Raw genomic sequence first — 17,879 nt, forward strand, 5'->3', positions numbered from 1 at the left:
TTCATTTTCCTTTTAATATATTCCTGATTTTGTAACTTTTTTTCATATTTTTCACACCCCTATTCTCACCCTTTCTTTTTAATCTTTAGATAAAAAAGTTGGACACAGTCACAGCATGTCGTGTCATGCTAAACGAAGAGAAACGATTGCTCGTCACAGATTTGAGGCATCGATTGGACGGGGTCCTGGCCAACATGGAAATCAAATTCTTTATTTCATGTATTTCTGGAATGCCAAAGAAAAATCAACAGGACAGCAACGCGTTGAAAAAGCCCCCTTTTGTGTATCAATAACGTATTTCACTGTCCATGGAAAAGCATTAAATGAAAGTCAAATCCGTCAGAAATTCCATAACAACACCAAAATGGATTTCGAAATCAAACCACTGAGAGCAAATCCAAAAGCATCGGAAAAGAAAGATGCAGCTATCAAACGTTTGCGCAAGAAAATTGGCGTCAGCTACATTTCTTCAATTTTGTAAATACTTCTTTTTCATTCTTGGAAATGTAATGTTTACCTAGCTGTCTACACTGAAGTAGTTCTTACAAGAATCAAAGTCTACGTCTATATCTATCTAGTGGCCCTTCTCTTCTTACATATGATCTTGTGACGGAACATTGATGCTTTTACACGATAACTTATCTAGAATCTTACTTAGTATGGACGATTTTACCGGTCTAACGGTCTACTCTATAGAAAAGTCTCATAAAATTTTCTTTATGGTCTAACGGTCTATAGGATGGTCTTCGTTTGAGTTCTTTTTTAGTTAAATCTTTAAGACTTTAATAGATAGTTTTTGCATGGATTTTCTTTTTCTGGATGCTTTCATAGATATCTAAAGAATATACATATATAAGACTTGGAAATTCATTCATATTCCTTTAAATCTCAAATCGGACGGTCTACTCTATAGAAACTCTCATAAAATCAACGGTCTTCTATATATAGTCAAAGAAGTATTGAACCTTCAACTATTCAAAAAATGTAATAAACAAAAAGAGACAAAACAATACCAACAAGAGGACACAACAACACAACATGCTCAGGATGAATATTCATAAAATGGAAACCAGGTATATGATATCAAATGATGACAAAAGATCTAAACTATTTGTACATAATTCTGATGGAGCAGAAAAACAGAAATGGGACAATGGTGTATTCTTAAGAAGTATCTCAAAAGCAAAAATGCACATCATGATCTAAATCGACCAAAAGGAAAGAAGCAACTCAATGTGAGAAAAAGTAAAATTAAACACAAATAAAAGTGACTCAATATGAATCAATTAAATATATTCAAAGAAAACACAAACTCTGTTCTTCAGTTTTCAACCTACATAGGATTTCGGCCATTTTCGAAAATATCCTCCCAAATGATATAAACAGGGTAATGTAGGTAGGCCTAGCAATGTTGATCAGGCATCACCACAGATGAGGTCGTAAAAATAAATGTCTTTCTTTGAATTATTAAAACGCGCACAAAAGTATAAAAACAAACTCAAACATAAAACCTACGGACCTGCCAAAGATATCAAAAACTAGCTAGAGAAGTACTACCCACTGGACAAAGTTGCCACATCATTGACCCGTTCTGCCACTAACGTTGCAGATAATACATTCGAAGGTAAAGAAAAAACACTTGAAATAGACTGCAACCATCTATGACAAGGGAGAAGAAGATTGAAAGGATGGAAAAAAGCATGAGAATTTTTTGAAAAGTCGGGTGATAGCCCGGTTCGATGCCTCGTATCCCCGTGGCCGCTCACCGCAAAAGCTGGTGTATGGTGGCCGAGAGCTGTCATGTGATTTTTTACGAATAATTTAATTCAAAAAAAAAAATCAAAATCAAAAAAGTATTAAAAGTAAATTAAATTTGTTTTCATTTGGTTTCAAATTTAAATCAATTTCAAAATGAAAATAAAATCGTGTTACTTTTTTTTTAAATCAAATCAATTTGCTTTGATTTTCAAATCAATTGCTTTGATTTTCAAATCAATTTGCGTTAATTTTCAAATCAATTTGCTTTGATTTTCAAATCAATTTATTTTCTAAGTCATAACTTGAAACTACTTTGAAAATGTTTTTTTTTCGTGAATTCAAATGAAATCGTTTTTTAGGATATAACTCAAAACAACTATACCCCAAAACCACGTTTTTCCGAAAATGAGTTGCTTTGTGCATTGTATAGGAGGTGTATACGTGTATAGGAAGGGAAGTCAAAAAGGAGGAGCTTGTATAATAGTTATTTGAACTACGGCGTTCTTAGAACTTCGACGAAAGAAAAAATGTACAGAACATAATGGACTATTCAAAACCTTGCTCTTTTGTTTTTTTACGTGAAAATGTACAATTAAGGGGAAAACATATCAATTCGTGAATACACCACGAGGGTCTTTTTTGGTTGTTGTTATTTGTTGGTTGTTCATAACGATGTCAGATTGATTGAAGAAGTCAGAGAAGAAGACCTAAGCAAAGGAGTAAAAAATGTCTCAAGATCGAAAGAAAGCATGGGCAAAACATGCTGCTGCAGTTCGTGCCAAGAGGAAAGGCGAAGATAAACGAGTAGGAGTCGCCGGTGCAAATCTAGTTACTGATGGTGAAATGATCGTCCAGAGATTGAGTAGCGTAGCGACAGGAAAAGCGATGAAATATGAACGCTTGGGACCACAAGAGTTTGTTCCTTTTCATTTTGACGAAGTAAGCATAGAAAACATTAAATTTGCGTGTGTGGATTACTACAAAAATCGAATTTTAGACATAAACTCCAAGAAATGCGATGTTTTGGCGTCTCCAAACGGGCCCTCCTGTACGAAATTAGCACACGTGAAAAATTTCAAACTTATTTATATCAGATTTGTTTCGGTAGTTGGCAAGCCATTGCCAGATTCATCAGTTGTATCGCCCTCAGGATCAAATGACAGAGATGAATCAGATTCAAAGCGTGTCATACTGCCTTCATTTAGCACCAGCGCTCCCAATAGACGAAGCGTCCCGAAGCCAGGTGAACCCGTTGATTACGCCCAAAGTATATCACTCTCAGCAATGATGAAGGCCGGTTCCGGATTGTCGTACGAGGTAAAGGAGCCGGTGTCAATTAAGCTTTCTTCATTCGACGTAGATATTAGTAGATGGTTGTATGACGCCACAAGGTTTTTCGATATCGAAGATGTTGCATTTGCCAAAGGAGCTTTTAGAAATGTTTTCAAGGCAACGTGCTTCAAAACAAAGAAAAAGTTGCTCTTAAGTTCACAATGGGTAATCTAACTGATGGAGCAATCAAGAACTTTTTGTCATCTCACAAATGCAATAAATATTGTAAACTTATTGAACTTCAAGATATAAAATAAAAACATTTAAAATTTACAGTAGTTTTTGAAAATATTTTACATTTATGTCTAATATATACACATACTATTCATTGTTGGAATCATAAGTGTTGTCCTCCATCTGTTCGAAATTGATTGAATATCTCAGGTTAAGATAACTTTGAACGAAATCTTCTGGTGTTACTTTCTCAGGATCGCTTAAAATTGTTTCACATAATCGCCGATCATTTTGTGAAAGAAAATCGTTTGGTACAACTAAAACGCCAGACAATCTTGCAGCCTCTTGTAGGTCTTCTAATTGTACGTCGAAACCTAAGACAAAAGGATTTTTTAAATACAGATTCCTTTGCTTTAAACTAATATTTTAACATTGTTGCTTTATTTTTTTGTAAATCTTTTGTTTATGATCTTATTAGCGGGCCTAAGAGTATCACTTTTGAACATCCCCCTTTCCCCTGCTGAGTGTTTTTTACCCAAAACTTACCCCGCATCTTTCGAGGTCATAGTTTTCAGGAAAGTCGTAAATATGATTTGGTATGCCATCTGCCATTAGAGTGTCTTTTTGAAATCGTATACGGTGTGGGTTCCATATTACGTCTTTAAATTCATCCAACTGATTTTGTATTAGAGGTATCATGATAAAAGCCAAAATGTTTCTAAAATGTTAAGGTTTAAGTTAATATTTTTTTCCGCAGACTCATTTACCCTGGTTTTAAAGCTTTTATTTTTTACATATAGGTAGTTTTTATTCATTTTTTATTTTAGTTCTTAGTAGGTTTTATATAGTCACGAAGCCTTTCTTTTATTTTCACTTTCTTATTTTTACCTCGGCTAATAGAAGTGTGTTTCTATGCACAAAGAGTACAAAATACAAAACAGTTTCGTCATGTTTTTTTTTTGCTCCTTTTGTTGGGTAGGCTAGAAACAATCATGATGTGTTATCGTTATAACCTTTTATTTTTAGCTCTGGGCCTTCATGCCCTCGGGCCTCTTGTTATAAGATATAATGAAACGCCTTATATTAAGACTGAGAATAATAATTAAAACTGAGAAATTCAAGATAACCTGTGTTAAGAATTAGATGGATCGTAATGATTTTCTTCCTTTAACCATACAAGACCATCTTTGAAATATTTTTCCAATCTTTCATGGAGTTCCCTCCACCATCTTTCGATCTAAAGGAGGAAATATTTTTTTAGTCAAATTATAAACATAGGCTCAATTTACAGTTACAATTCGCTCAAATTTTTTTGCAAATTTGAGGCTCAATAAAATTGACTTTCTATAATCATGCTTATAAAAAATGAAAAATTACCCGATGCTTATAAAAAACGCGTAAATGTGCCTCATGGCTATTCTTACTTGATTGCTGGTTGATGGACCATATATTATCGAATCTCCTGGCTCTTCCAAGTCATTTTGCTTTTCACGTAAGAACGAATGAATTGTTGCCATTGTTCCTGTCTCGGTTCCTTTGTCTGCTCGTAGATAGCATGGTAAAATTCGATATTCGAAGAGGTAATCTAGATACCATCGGCCAATAAGCTCTGGTTTAGAATTCGTAACCCATACATTCAGCCATAGTATTTTTCGGCTAGCTGTGTCAATACAGCCGTAAATGGCAACAGGAAAAGTCCAATTTTGATAACCCATGAGTTTATCATGACCATCTACTGATAGCACCCAGTTCGGGCCTTTCGTTGCAAATGGGATTTTCTTTTTCTTCTTTTTAAATGCTGGACGTCTATCTCTCAACAATTGTGGATTGGCTTCGTACATTACATCGTGCACCTGGTCTCTAGATACTTTCATATCATAGTTTTGCCTAATTTTAAGCTGCATGGCTCTGTAACCTAACTGTCTTCCAGGGCCAGCAAGCTCCAAGCCAACAACTTCACGAACATCGTCTATTGAAACATCTGAGTCAATATATCGTATGCCAAAGGCCCTTAACCGTCGATCCAGAGTTCTTAAGCTCCATGGATATTGTGGAAAATCTCTTTTAACAAAGTCTAAAATTTCTGTTCTTTTGAGCTTTTGATTAACATATGTGTTAAGATCGCTTTCAAGTTTATTGTCATAAAGCCAATCGTTCGTATTCGTAGCCATTGCTGCGCCAGAGTAATAATCTTTTATAGCAGTTATTTATTCTTTTATTAGTTGCGCGCGTAAACGGGAAATTCCAGTACACATGGGAAAGTACCTTTCATGTGGTTTAGAGCTATGGCCAGAAAAACGATTTCATTTTAGAAGTAAAATTGATTTCATTTTTAAAGTAAGTTGATTTCATTTTAAAAGTAAAATTGATTTCATTTTGAAAGTAAATTGATTTCATTTTTAAAGTAAGTTGATTTCATTTCAAAAGTAAATTGATTTCATTTTAAAAGTTAATTCGTTTTATTTCACATTTCGAATTAATTTGATTTTGGTTAAGTTTTTTAGTGAAATGAAAGAAAAACTAGTCAAAAATTTAATTTGATATCAGAAAAATTTCATTTTAGAATTCATTTTAAGAAAAAAATGGTGGCAGCTCTCGGCCACCATACTGGTGAACGACTGCATTTAAACTGAGTTGAAACCTTGAAAATTCAGAACTGTGACGTGTAATGACTCTACGCAGACTAAGATTGAGTTTACCAACTGTAGCGCCTTGGGCACGCATTCTTTAAATAAATATGTGAGATTTGTCTCTCAAGTCTTCAAATAAAAGAGTGGATCGAGCTATTCTCAAAAACTCACCAACAAACGAAGAATAAAAAATGGATTCTGGCATATTACTGTCAATGTCAGGCATACGAACAATAGAAAAAGGGAAGGCATCGCGTTTGTCAAACAACTTGTAAACAAAAACCCCGTCTTTGATGGAAATGTCAAGGTTAAGGAACGAAGCATGAGATCCAGAGTGTTCAACTTTGAGCTCAAGTTCATCTGGATAGATTTCTCTATATACTGATTCGAACATGTTCCCATCGTTTACAGCACAGAGATCATCAATGAATCGTTTGGTTGAATGAAAATGACGAGCCTTCACTTTATCAACTGTATATTGTGTTTATCAAAAAAGTTTTTTGCAATTCATTGTTTCTCCACTATTACTTTTCTTCTATCTTCATTTGGATTAGGTTTTTCTTTCACATACCACTATTTAAATTCCCTTTAACTTTTTGCTAAATTACCCTCTGTTTCGGAATGATTAAAAAATAAAAAATACCAAAAAAATCGTAAATACACACAATTAACAAAAATATTCTTAACTTTTTTCGTTTTTATCAGTTTGAGTTATTTATATATCAATACTTTTCTTTTTCTAAAATGACAGATATTACATATCTTCACTATATATATATTTTTTTATCTATAATATATAGGTAACACGAACAAATAATACAAAAACTAAAGGTTCCTAGCCTCCCGCAAAAGGACCACCAGATCATACCGCCAGGAGGTAGGAAACCAAACTAAGCTAACAATAAACTATTAAATGAACTAATAAATGGGAGATAAATACTAACAGAAATGAAAAACAAAAACTAAAAGAGCTAGGAGAGCAGTTGGAGTAGACTAAAATAACGGTCCCCCAAAACGTCTTGTATCACAGATAAATTTTATCGTTATACTCAATATATCATGATTTTGGATAATGCTAAAATCGGGGTCGCCATAAAGAAGTATTCTACTCAATGTTTTGGGATTAAATGGAAACAAGGTTATGTCAAGTTGAAGAAGGCTGTCGAACATAACAAGTCTGTTATTGGAGTAATCAGAGCAATGCATTAGAAAATGTTGTGTCGTTTCAACAGAATTACTTCGACAGTTGCAGAATGGGTCGATTGTGTCTGCAAAGTTATGTCTAAATGTGTGGTCCCGAAGATGACTGAAACCAACCCTTAATCGGTTAAGTAGAACCACGCCATCGTTGTCACTAGCCCTGAAAACTGAGTTAGCGCAAGGTCTTAAAAATTTAAGAATCGCTTGTTTGAATAATGAAATAGAAGGAAGATTTCGTATATTCTCGCCCAGGTTATTTCATTCATTGATGCAAAAGGGAAAAAATGATTCACGGTAACGTTCAGTCCTACAAAATGGTGCCTCAAATGGTGGTTGTATCCTCCGCCCTGCCCTACGTTCCTCCTCCCCTCTTTGGGGAGGAAGAACATTTGAGAGATAAGCAGGTGCAAAGCCATTGATTATTTTATAAAAGTATATTAGTCTTCGACTTAGTCGCCTGTCCGACAGGCTTTCAAGACCTAACTCAAGATAAATTTTTTCTCTGGATGTTCCTCTGAAACATCCAGTTATTGCAAGACAAGCATCATATTGAACTGATTCTAGTTTTTCAGAAAAAGTGGAATTACCTGGACGATCATACACGACATCTCCATAATCTAGATGTGGTCTAATATGGGTTTTAAATATCGTGACTAGTGAATCCCTAGGTAGGAATGCACGAAGCCGACAAAGAAAACCAATACCTTGATTGGTTTTTTTAATTTTTTCATCAAGATGACGGTCAAAAGCCAGCTCTTGATCAAGTATGAGACTAAGATGTTTTTGATAATCTTGTCGAGCAATGACTGCGTTGTTAAAATAAATCTCTGGAGGATCAGGTAGATTTATCCTCCGAGTGAAGTACACTTCAACAGCCTGTTTAGAAGGATCAGGGTTGAAGGTCATTTTCCATTGATGAGCCCACTCACTAACCTTCTGCATGTCACTATTCAATTCGTTTGAACAGCGTATATGATCAAGGATAAGGGAGAATATTGACGAGTCATCAGCAAAAATTTTGATCATGGAAATAATTCCTTCAGAGAGGTCGTTAATATATATCAGAAAGAAGAGCGGTCCTAGAATAGAGCCTTGGGGTACACCGGCCAAGACCTCCTTCCAATTGGAAGCTTGGCCATCAAGAACCACCCGCTGCAACCTACCTGAGAGAAAATTTTTAAGTAATGAGAGAAGGGGCCCGGACACACCATATGACTTAAGTTTGAAAATTAGCCCATCATGCCAAACTCGGTCAAAAGCTTTGGAAATATCAAGAAATACTCCACGAGTATCTAGAGGTGGATTTGAATCGAAACCTACCAGGATGTCGTGCGTTATGGACAAAAGCTGGGACACACAAGAGTCACACTTGCGGAAACCAGACTGGGAATTAGTAAAGAGATTGTTGTTTTCAAAATAGGTGTAAACAGAGTCAAAGATGCATTTTTCAAAGATTTTACCAAAAATAGGTAGAAGAGATACTGGCCTGTAGTTTTTCAACACACTCTTGTCCCCTTTGTTTTTATAAACAGGGACAACATTTGCTTTTTTCCAATTCGATGGAAAAACACAAGAATCTAGGAAAAATTGATAAATTTTCATAAGAGGTTTAACCAAGGAATCATATGTATGGAGATGTCATCCCAAGCATGCGCTTTGTTAGATGTAAGTGCGCGTATAAGGGCTAAAATTTTTGCTTCATCGAGAGCGATATTGTTTATTTCAAGATTTGTAGCAAAGTTTTGTTGTGGCAAAACACTATCAGTGTCTATGAGAGAGCACTGATTAGCAAAAAAATTGTTAAACATATTTGTTTTTGTTGGAACATCAGCAATGAGATTATTGCTGGAGTCTCGAACAGGGGGAACCCTTGGCGTCTTCCTCTTATGAAGAAATTTATTTAAAATGGACCAGTATTTTTTCGTTCCCAGATTTGGATCACTAAAATTAGTTGCTAAACGAAAAAAGTAAGAATTTTTTGCATCTCTAACTGCCCTTCTACACCTAGACTGATGTTCATGGAGGGTTTCAAGATCTTCTACCCTCCTCCCATTTTTGACATACCGCTTATAAACTTTATATTTTTCAAGCAGGGCTCTCTTTATCCCAGCCGTCATCCATACTGCATCCTTGTTCCTGACGGTTATGACCTTATTTGGCACGAAGTTTGACATGATATTGATTATAGTTTCAGCCATAAGAGAAACCTTCCCGTCGACATCAAGACCCTCAAAACACGCATCCCCGTCTACCATGTCTAATGCCCTCCGAATAGGAATGGGGTTTGCTTTGGAAAAGTCCCAGATTTTACGTTCATAAGATGGAGATAAAGGGATTTTAAAATTTAATTTGCAAAAGGTTATCTGGTGATGGCATTTAGGGTGCAAAGAGGGAAGGATACCAGACTAAATTATCTGCTGATGAGAAAATTAGATCGATGCAAGAAGAAGAATTTTGAGGGGGTGAGTAGGTCCATCAATTAATTGACGCACATCATGCTGGGTAGCTAGATTTTGAATAACTCTACCACCAGGATCAGTGACGTCACCGCCCCACCAGTCAGAATTCTTGACATTAAAATCCCCAAGAAAAATTGTAGCAGTCGGAGAAAAATTATTAATATTTATAATTGTCTCCTCCCATTTACGAGAGAAAACCTCAAACTCATCAGAAGTCTGACTGGGGGAGCGATAACAAAGAGAAAGAAAAAACCGGTTCCCACCGGTTTTCATCTCAGCTACAAAACATTCATCTAATGTAGTGAGTTGTGGTTTCACATCGAGATCTAGATGATCTCGGTAATAGATACAAACACCACCTCTCTTATTATTAGAGGGATGGTCGCATCTTTTGATCTCATAATTATCAATGGCCAGCCTAGGATCGTCAACCTCTATCTCAGAATTCAAAAAAGTTTCACCCAAACAAACTGTTCAAAAATGCAGAAAGTTGCTTAATCTTAATAAAATCTCCCTCAGAATCTTCAACCCAAACACTAAGCGCGGTCTCCTTTTCCGGCCCAGGGTTAACTTCAACGTCACCGGATAAAATAAGGCAAAGAAATATGAATATAAAAACTAGGTTTTGTAGGGTACATAAGCCAGAAGAATAACCCAGCTCACCCTGGTATTTCAAACGTAAGTTATTAAAACATCCAATGCATGATCTGTGCTGTCTAAGACTTACACCCATAACATCCTGCTGTGTTCAACAACCCTCAAACAACATAACACAAAATATTTGCTCCCACTGCTCTCTAAACCAAAAAAAAGTAACATAATAAAAAAATAACTATATACATTTAAACTGAAAGAAATGGTCATTAAAGGAACCTTTAATATCATGTCATTCATGCCCGGGGGGGGGGTACTTAGGCAAAATGGGTGCCGGGTATGTGCGAGCCATAAGGGTACCTTTTCTCATTCCTCAAAAGTCTCTCAAAGGGGTACAAATTCAAAAGTTAGTCTCTGAAAGGGTCCCAAAATCACGAAAATCAAAAATTTCTCTCTCAAAGGGTCACGATTTCCAAAAATTTTGACCAAAATTTGGTGAAAATGGACCAACATTAGAAAAAAGTCTCTCAAAGGGTCCCAAAATCACCAAAATTTTGTCTCTCAAAAGGTCGATTTTCGGCTCAGACATACCCGTCACCTTGCAAACCTAGTACCCCCCGGGCATTCATGATACAAAAAGTCATATATAAACACAATAGATGCGTGTAAGTTGTTAATGACAAACCTACCTTAGTGAAAGAGCAATTAATTGAAAAAATATATCTCAAAATGTGAACATCAAAACGATCCTACAAAGCTGTGTGTGAAATTTTGTATTTAAGACTTTAGAGGAGTTCAATCGAAAAAAAAAATCGTGTGTTGCCGTGAAAGTCAAAAATCAGATTTAGAAGGGAAACTTAAAGTTAGGAAACATATCCTGAATGTCATCTTCATGCTCAATGTTTATATAACCATTGCCTCCAAGCTTTTGACTCTCACCATTCCATATCGTGTTGCTACGTTGGCAAGCTGACCTTCTTTTTTGAGCAAAGAGTTTCATTGACAAATATTTCTTTAGGCAACTCAGATTTCAAAGATAAAATCTTATGAACATGTTTACGGTTTGTAAACTTAATAATGACAGTTTTTTTCTTGCCATATCTGTGACAAGCTTGTACATCCTTGTCCTTGTCCAGAGCCACACCGATGTTCGAAAAAAGAGTACATACATTTGTTTCAAGGTCTTCGTCACTGTCATCTCCCAAACCAGTAATGTCGAGACATTCTCGCCTGCTATATTGTTCTGATTTGAGTAATGCTTTTTCTAGCTCTTTGACTCTACAAGAAAGTAAATTAGAAGCATTCTCCCTGACCAAACTGATACTTTGTATTTCATTGATTTTCTTCTCAAGAGATCCAAGTTTAATGTTGAAATCATTTAATTCGCTTTGAGTCTTTTGCTGTTCAAGTATTATGTCAATAAGTTGATCCTTCTTTAAGCTTTTCAAATCATTTTCAGTGTAAACCATTTTACAAAAAGAAAAACTTCAATTTAAAAATCCACCCTTTTCACAAAATGCTTTCTAAGAGGACATCCGCACGCCTCGGACTTTCAACCTCGTTGGTCTTCTATATGGTCTAACGGTCTACAGTATGGTCTTCACTTTCGAATGAAATTAATTAAAAGATTCTGAGTAGAGACTTTTGATGTTTCGAAAAGTTTTTCATTTATTCTTAGCCCTATGATCTCAATTAGGACGGTCTACTCTATAGAAACTCTGATAAAATCAACGGTCTTCTATATGGTCTAACGGTCTACAGTATGGTCTTCACTTTCGAATGAAATTAGTTTAAAGATTCTGAGTAGAGATTTTGGATGTTCAGAAAAGTTTTTTATTTTCTCTTAGCCCTATGATCTCAAATCGGACGGTCTGACGGTCTACTCTATAGAAACTCTCATAAAATCAACGGTCTTCTATATGGTCTAACGGTCTACAGTATGATCTTCACTTTCGAATGAAATTAGTTAAAAGATTCTGAGTAGAGACTTTGGATGTTCAGAAAAGTTTTTCATTTTCTCTTAACCCTATGATCTCAAATCGGACGGTCTGACGGTCTATTCTATAGAAGCTCTGATAAAATCAACGGTCTTCTATATGGTCTAATGGTCTACAGTATGGTCTTCACTTTCGAATGAAATTAGTTTAAAGATTCTGAGTAGAGACTTCGGATGTTCAGAAAAGTTTTTCATTTTCTCTTAGCCCTATGATCTCAAATCGGACGGTCTGACGGTCTACTCTATAGAAACTCTCATAAAATCAACGGTCCTCTATATGGTCTAACGGTCTACAGTTTGATCTTCACTTTCGAATGAAATTAGTTAAAAGATTCTGAGTAGAGACTTTGGATGTTCAGAAAAGTTTTTCATTTTCTCTTAACCCTATGATCTCAAATCGGACGGTCTGACGGTCTACTCTATAGAAACTCTGATAAAATCAACGGTCTTCTATATGGTCTAATGGTCTACAGTATGGTCTTCACTTTCGAATGAAATTAGTTTAAAGATTCTGAGTAGAGACTTCGGATGTTCAGAAAAGTTTTTCATTTTCTCTTAGCCCTATGATCTCAAATCAGACGGTATGACGGTCTACTCTATAGAAACTCTCATAAAATCAACGGTCTTCTATATGGTCTAACGGTCTACAGTATGATCTTCACTTTCGAATGAAATTAGTTAAAAGATTTTAAGTAGAGACTTTGGATGTTCAGAAAAGTTTTTCATTTTCTCTTAGCCCTATGATCTCAATTCGAACGGTCTACTCTATAGAAACTCTCATAAAATCAACGGTCTACAGTATGGTTTTACGCTACATGCTTCGTCACAAACTTTATTTTTTATATTTTTACGAGTTTATTTTTGGAATTCTTGTTGTAAACTAAAAAGCGGAAAAATTATCATTGTTTTAGTGTTAACCAGATTGTTATGGTGTTACCACTTCAGTATTTTTCACTGGTCGATCGTTCCATAATCATTTAACTTTTATATCATATGAGCGTGATGTTCAAAAGATGATCGCTTTACTTTTCACTTATAAGTATTATATTATATACGTATATATTATCTCAGTTAATCGTGTTCAATGCAATATGATTCCAAAATTAAATTAAGATTTGTTCTTTATATCTTTACCACTCCAAGCTAAGACGAGAAATAGTGGAGAAAGATGAATTATGAATAAACGACAAGGTAAACACCCCTGCAAAATGAAATTTTGTGAAACAACTATTGAATTGATGTCAGTTTGAGGAGGAAGGAATGCTCTGGAAACTTTAATAACTCCCTTTGAAAATCTAAAAAAAGTAAACAAGAACCCCTTGGAAATCAAGGCTCAGACCCCTGGCCCTGGCCTGGTCCTGGAAAAGTTAATTGATATCCCTGTATGGTTTAAAAACAGAATTTTAATTACCATAGCCCTTTTTCAACAGGTAAGAGGGGTATAACCATTACAGGATGTTTGTTTATTATAAAGCTACTGCTAGGTTCCAAATAAACAGGCCCCCTTAATTTTTCAAAAATTTTCCAACCTCCGGACCTAGGTAATTAAGGACCCCCCTGTTTATTAAATTTTTACGAATATTTTCAGCTGTCAAAGAGAAGGTCATTTATTTTGATCCTAATAGCCTGATTTTAGCCTATATTTACCTTACTTTTGGATTTTCAAACATACAATCTTCAACCCCCCCTGTTTATTAAAATCTCCCATTTTACAACCCACCACCCTTTATTCGAACACGACCCTGGACACCGCCGTACATTGCGCGGTGGAGTCCGGTGGGTGTACGGTGGGCGGAGCCTAACCTATTTTTACCACCGTACATGTCCCACCGTACACGAAAAAGTCGATCGGTGATTCCGTGTACGGTGGGATTCTGTACGGTGGTGTTGTACGGTGTTTTCGATCTTACCTAAAATACCACCGTACACCCACCGGACTCCACCGTGCAATGTACGGCGGTATCCAGGGTCGTATTCGAACATGCTGACCTTTTTCTCTCTAATTTTACAGAGCATGGATTGGACGGAAACCTATTTGTGACTTTGCTCACATCGAATGATCAATTTTTCATATTGAATAAGATGGCGGTCTTACGGTACGAGAAATTTTGACTTTTAAGTCAATTTATCCTCAACAAAATACAGGTATTCCGAATACTCCCCAATCCACTGTATTGGAAAATCATCTCGAAAACGTACAGTAAGTCAATCTCATTTCATTTTTTTCTGTACTGTAAAGCTTTTTCAAGCTCTAAAACTTCACAAATCAGGCCAATTTGAAATCTAGGGATATGGGCAGCACACTCCCACCTTGCCCACAATGGATTGCAGAATATTCTTGGAAATGTGGGGAAAACAGGAAACCATAATCAATTAATTGATAAAAAAACATTGATTTTGATTTTTTTTCTTTCAAAATGTTATAAAAGTTTTCTTTATACGCATACAGCAAAATTAGGTAAAGGCTTAAACATGATTAGCAAGATTTTATTTTCCTCAATCTTTATAAAAAATGTATGTCATTAACAAAAACCTTGCAAATTTCAGGTTAAGAAAATGCTTTTTTTATAGGCAACGCTGCATAAGAAACCAAGTTGTGAAAAAGTGGCCTGGAAACAATTTGCCAACATTCAATAAGGATGATACTGACAACAAAAAGGAACTTGAAGAACTGGTTACAAAACTATCAGAGAACCCATTGCTTAAGTCTGTTGTTGAGGCTGATAAAGTGAAGTCAAAAGTAATTCAAATAATGAAAGAAAGGCGAAGGAATGTGAGGAAAGGAATGGATTATAAGGTAAATTAGGCTTACTCGTCTTCGTAATAACCATAGTGCTCTTTACACTTCACACATTAGGCTTATTACTAGAGAGCAGGCCTCAATTAAATTTCAAATCTCTCAAGGACAAGTTCATGGATCAAACAAACATTTCTATTGCCTTGGTTTTGCAGATGAATTATGATTTTTCTAGGCATTTTCCTTGGGCCCATTTAATAAGTGTGTTTGTTACGGGGTAACAAAGAGGACATAAGTATAAGTAATGCAATGAGTGTGCAATTAATGAACGAAATGAAGAGTTTTTCAATTTTCATTCAAAAAGAATAATTCAAAAAACATTTAACTATTGGTATTACAGAACCCTCCACAGAAAACAGCAAAGAAAACAGCAAAGAAGAAACTAGATCTGGGTACTGAAAAGGTAATAAATAGTCAAGGGAGGGGGGGGCAAGGTCCCAGTAAAAACATGATTGTTTTGATTTACAGCCGCCATATAACAACAAAGCTTATTAGCAGGCGTTCATGCGTGAGCATGATTCTAGGAATGACAAAAGAACAAAAAGTGTCAATTCAAAGAAATTATCTGCTGAATAGGGGTACCTAACTCAAAGAAATTTTCAAGGGGACCTAAATTGCTGGGGGCACCATGCTCAATGAGGGCACCTGAAAAGTGGGCTGAAACAATGCTTTTGGAAATTTGGAAAAGCCTTTTTAATATTTTAGGCCTTTCATATTTAATATTTAAGAAAAAATTCCTGCTAAAAAGTATGTCAATTAATACTTACTGCTACTTACTATTACTACTACTCTACTAGCATGAATAACACTTTTCTCATCAAAAGTACTCAATCATTTCAATTTTCAGGTTGATGTAGTGAATTCATCTGGCAAGACTTCCACTGATGGCGTGGACATGACTGTATGTAAATTGAAACAATCAAATTTTGTGTAGAAAAAAATTAGCCATTTTGGTTCATGGACCTGGATCCAGGTGTACCAAATATAATTCTGTGCCAGTTTGGTATTTTTATCAAACTTGTTTTCATCAAAGGCCCTCTAATAGTTTCACACTTCCAGTAGTTGTTCTTTTTTTACAAAAAATATGTTAGGGTGCTAGGTATAGTTTTGACAATGATTTTATCCCTTAGATTTCAAAGGAAGGAAAAAGGAAAAATCAGACAACATCACTCAGTGGGACGTCTTCAAAAAAAATTGAGAACTGTAAGTTTCTAAGCTCTTATTGTTTTTATGTTAGGGATTGCCTGACCTCAGAGCAGATTATGGTTTCTGCATAAGAGTATCTGTTCAAGTTTGTCGCACCGCTTGAGTTGTTTAGAAAAAGTCGGAGAAAAGAGGGAATTGACCTCTGTTCACCTCACTATGTTATAGTTGAGCAGTGCTCACACAATGGATGATTTTGATAATTTGGATCTCAATTTTTGTCTTAAAATACCTTTAGTCCTCATCTGACAAAGTCAAGACGCAAGATTCAAAAAAAAAAATGTCTCCAAAGACGTCTACTAGAATAGACACACCTTCTGAAGAATCGGTAAGATTATACAGTGTTAGGTCATTTTCTTATCCTTGTGACTGCCATTTTTGTTCAGTTGATTTCTGAAGTAAATGGTACACTAAATCAACAGGCGTAACAGAAAATTTTGTTGTCATGATTGGTTGACACTAACCAGCCCACTACATTTTCCATTTGTTTCGTTGATTATATCAACTTATCTAACCTTGTTATCTTGATAAAAATAAAGCTTTTCATCCTTCTTTATAACAGGAACTTTTATCTTACAGGTCAGAGAAAACCCATTCACACGGTCGCTAGGGCTGGTAAGTTTCATTTCCCTCTTCTTTTATATTTTTGGTTTCAATGAAAAGTTATTGAATTTTGCTGCTACAGGATAGCACAGTAGCAAGTATTTATGCTCTTTGCTTTAAATCAGTCTTTAATTTGCATTACAAAAAAACTAATTACAATTATTATCCCTAATTCAAACGTTTGTTTTTGTTTATAGTTTTCTCCTGTTGAAGATTCGCAACAATGTTCGCAGCAAATTGAAAATTCACAGCAAACTGAAGAGTCGCCGTTCAAACTACCTTGGGATACACCTGTTAAGGTAAGAATGTGTTTGCATTCGATTATATAACACAAGAAATGCTTCTTTCAGAAAAATTGTCTGTGAAATTAGATGAGAATCAATTTAGAGGAATTTTGACATGAAGTGAAAACATCCAGGAACATCCCTGAAGATAATTTTAGTGCTGTGGTTTTAAAAGGGTTTTTTTCTGTTGTTTTTGGTAATTTCAGTGTCAATTCTTAAAAAGAATCATCATTTGCTTTCATCTACTGTAATAAATCCAATAACCAACGAAAACCTATTGAATATATGTTTTATTATATACCTAGAGGCAAAAATAAAACATTAATTATGTCAATAGCCAAACGTTTCACGTAAAACACTCCCATAATCGAACGTTCGAATGTTTTTCTTTTTTAATGATTTTCTTAATTACTTTGAGTCATAAAATTTTTTCATGAAATTGACAATAGATTTATTTTAATGAATTTCTTTGATAACAACAAGAGCAACAAAAAAACTCAAACTTTGCAAGCTAAATTTGAAAAAACAAATCCACCGTGGTATAATAGCCATGGTATATCAGGAATTATTCAATGGCTGTTTTTGCCTACAGGTATATAATAATACAACATACTGTATTGTGGTGTTTTTTTTTAGACTCTTTGACTTTTTGGAGCATGTTCTTGTAAAATGAACTGATTTAAAATAAAATTTCTTTCCTCTATTTCAGATCGTAGACTTGTAGAAATTGAAGACTCAGAAGATTTCACTGAGGAGTTTTCAGTTGCGGGTAAGAAGTTGGAAATTGTCTTATAACATTCAGATTTTTTTCGTACTTATCTTTCCTAGATCAGAAGGTATAAACACTTG

General features: G+C 35.2%; 1 protein-coding gene and 1 pseudogene across 1 annotated transcript; one reads left to right on the top strand and one right to left on the bottom strand.

Moving 5' to 3' along the window:
* Nucleotides 1-3,245: 3,245 nt before the first annotated feature.
* Nucleotides 3,246-5,556, bottom strand: LOC136807451 (uncharacterized; annotated as a pseudogene).
* An 8,669-nt stretch (nt 5,557-14,225) lies between these two features.
* On the top strand, nt 14,226-16,217 carry LOC136807359 (uncharacterized). The gene is made up of 5 exons (XM_067063934.1): nt 14,226-14,239; nt 14,715-14,940; nt 15,281-15,343; nt 15,788-15,841; nt 16,071-16,217. Exons 1-5 carry the CDS (start codon nt 14,226-14,228, stop codon nt 16,215-16,217), a joined length of 504 nt encoding a protein of 167 aa, XP_066920035.1.
* The last annotated feature ends 1,662 nt before the right edge of the window (nt 16,218-17,879 follow it).

Source organism: Clytia hemisphaerica, unplaced genomic scaffold, assembly GCF_902728285.1.
Source record: "Clytia hemisphaerica strain Z4C2 unplaced genomic scaffold, Clytia hemisphaerica genome assembly, whole genome shotgun sequence".
Taxonomy (NCBI): Eukaryota; Metazoa; Cnidaria; class Hydrozoa; order Leptothecata; family Clytiidae; genus Clytia; species Clytia hemisphaerica.

Excerpts from the sequence above, each read along its gene's own strand:
- LOC136807359 (XM_067063934.1), top strand. Across the intron at positions 14,941-15,280 it reads GGAAAGGAATGGATTATAAG|AACCCTCCACAGAAAACAGC; the intron begins GTAAATTAGGCT and ends TTGGTATTACAG. Across the intron at positions 15,842-16,070 it reads CTGATGGCGTGGACATGACT|ATTTCAAAGGAAGGAAAAAG; the intron begins GTATGTAAATTG and ends TTTATCCCTTAG.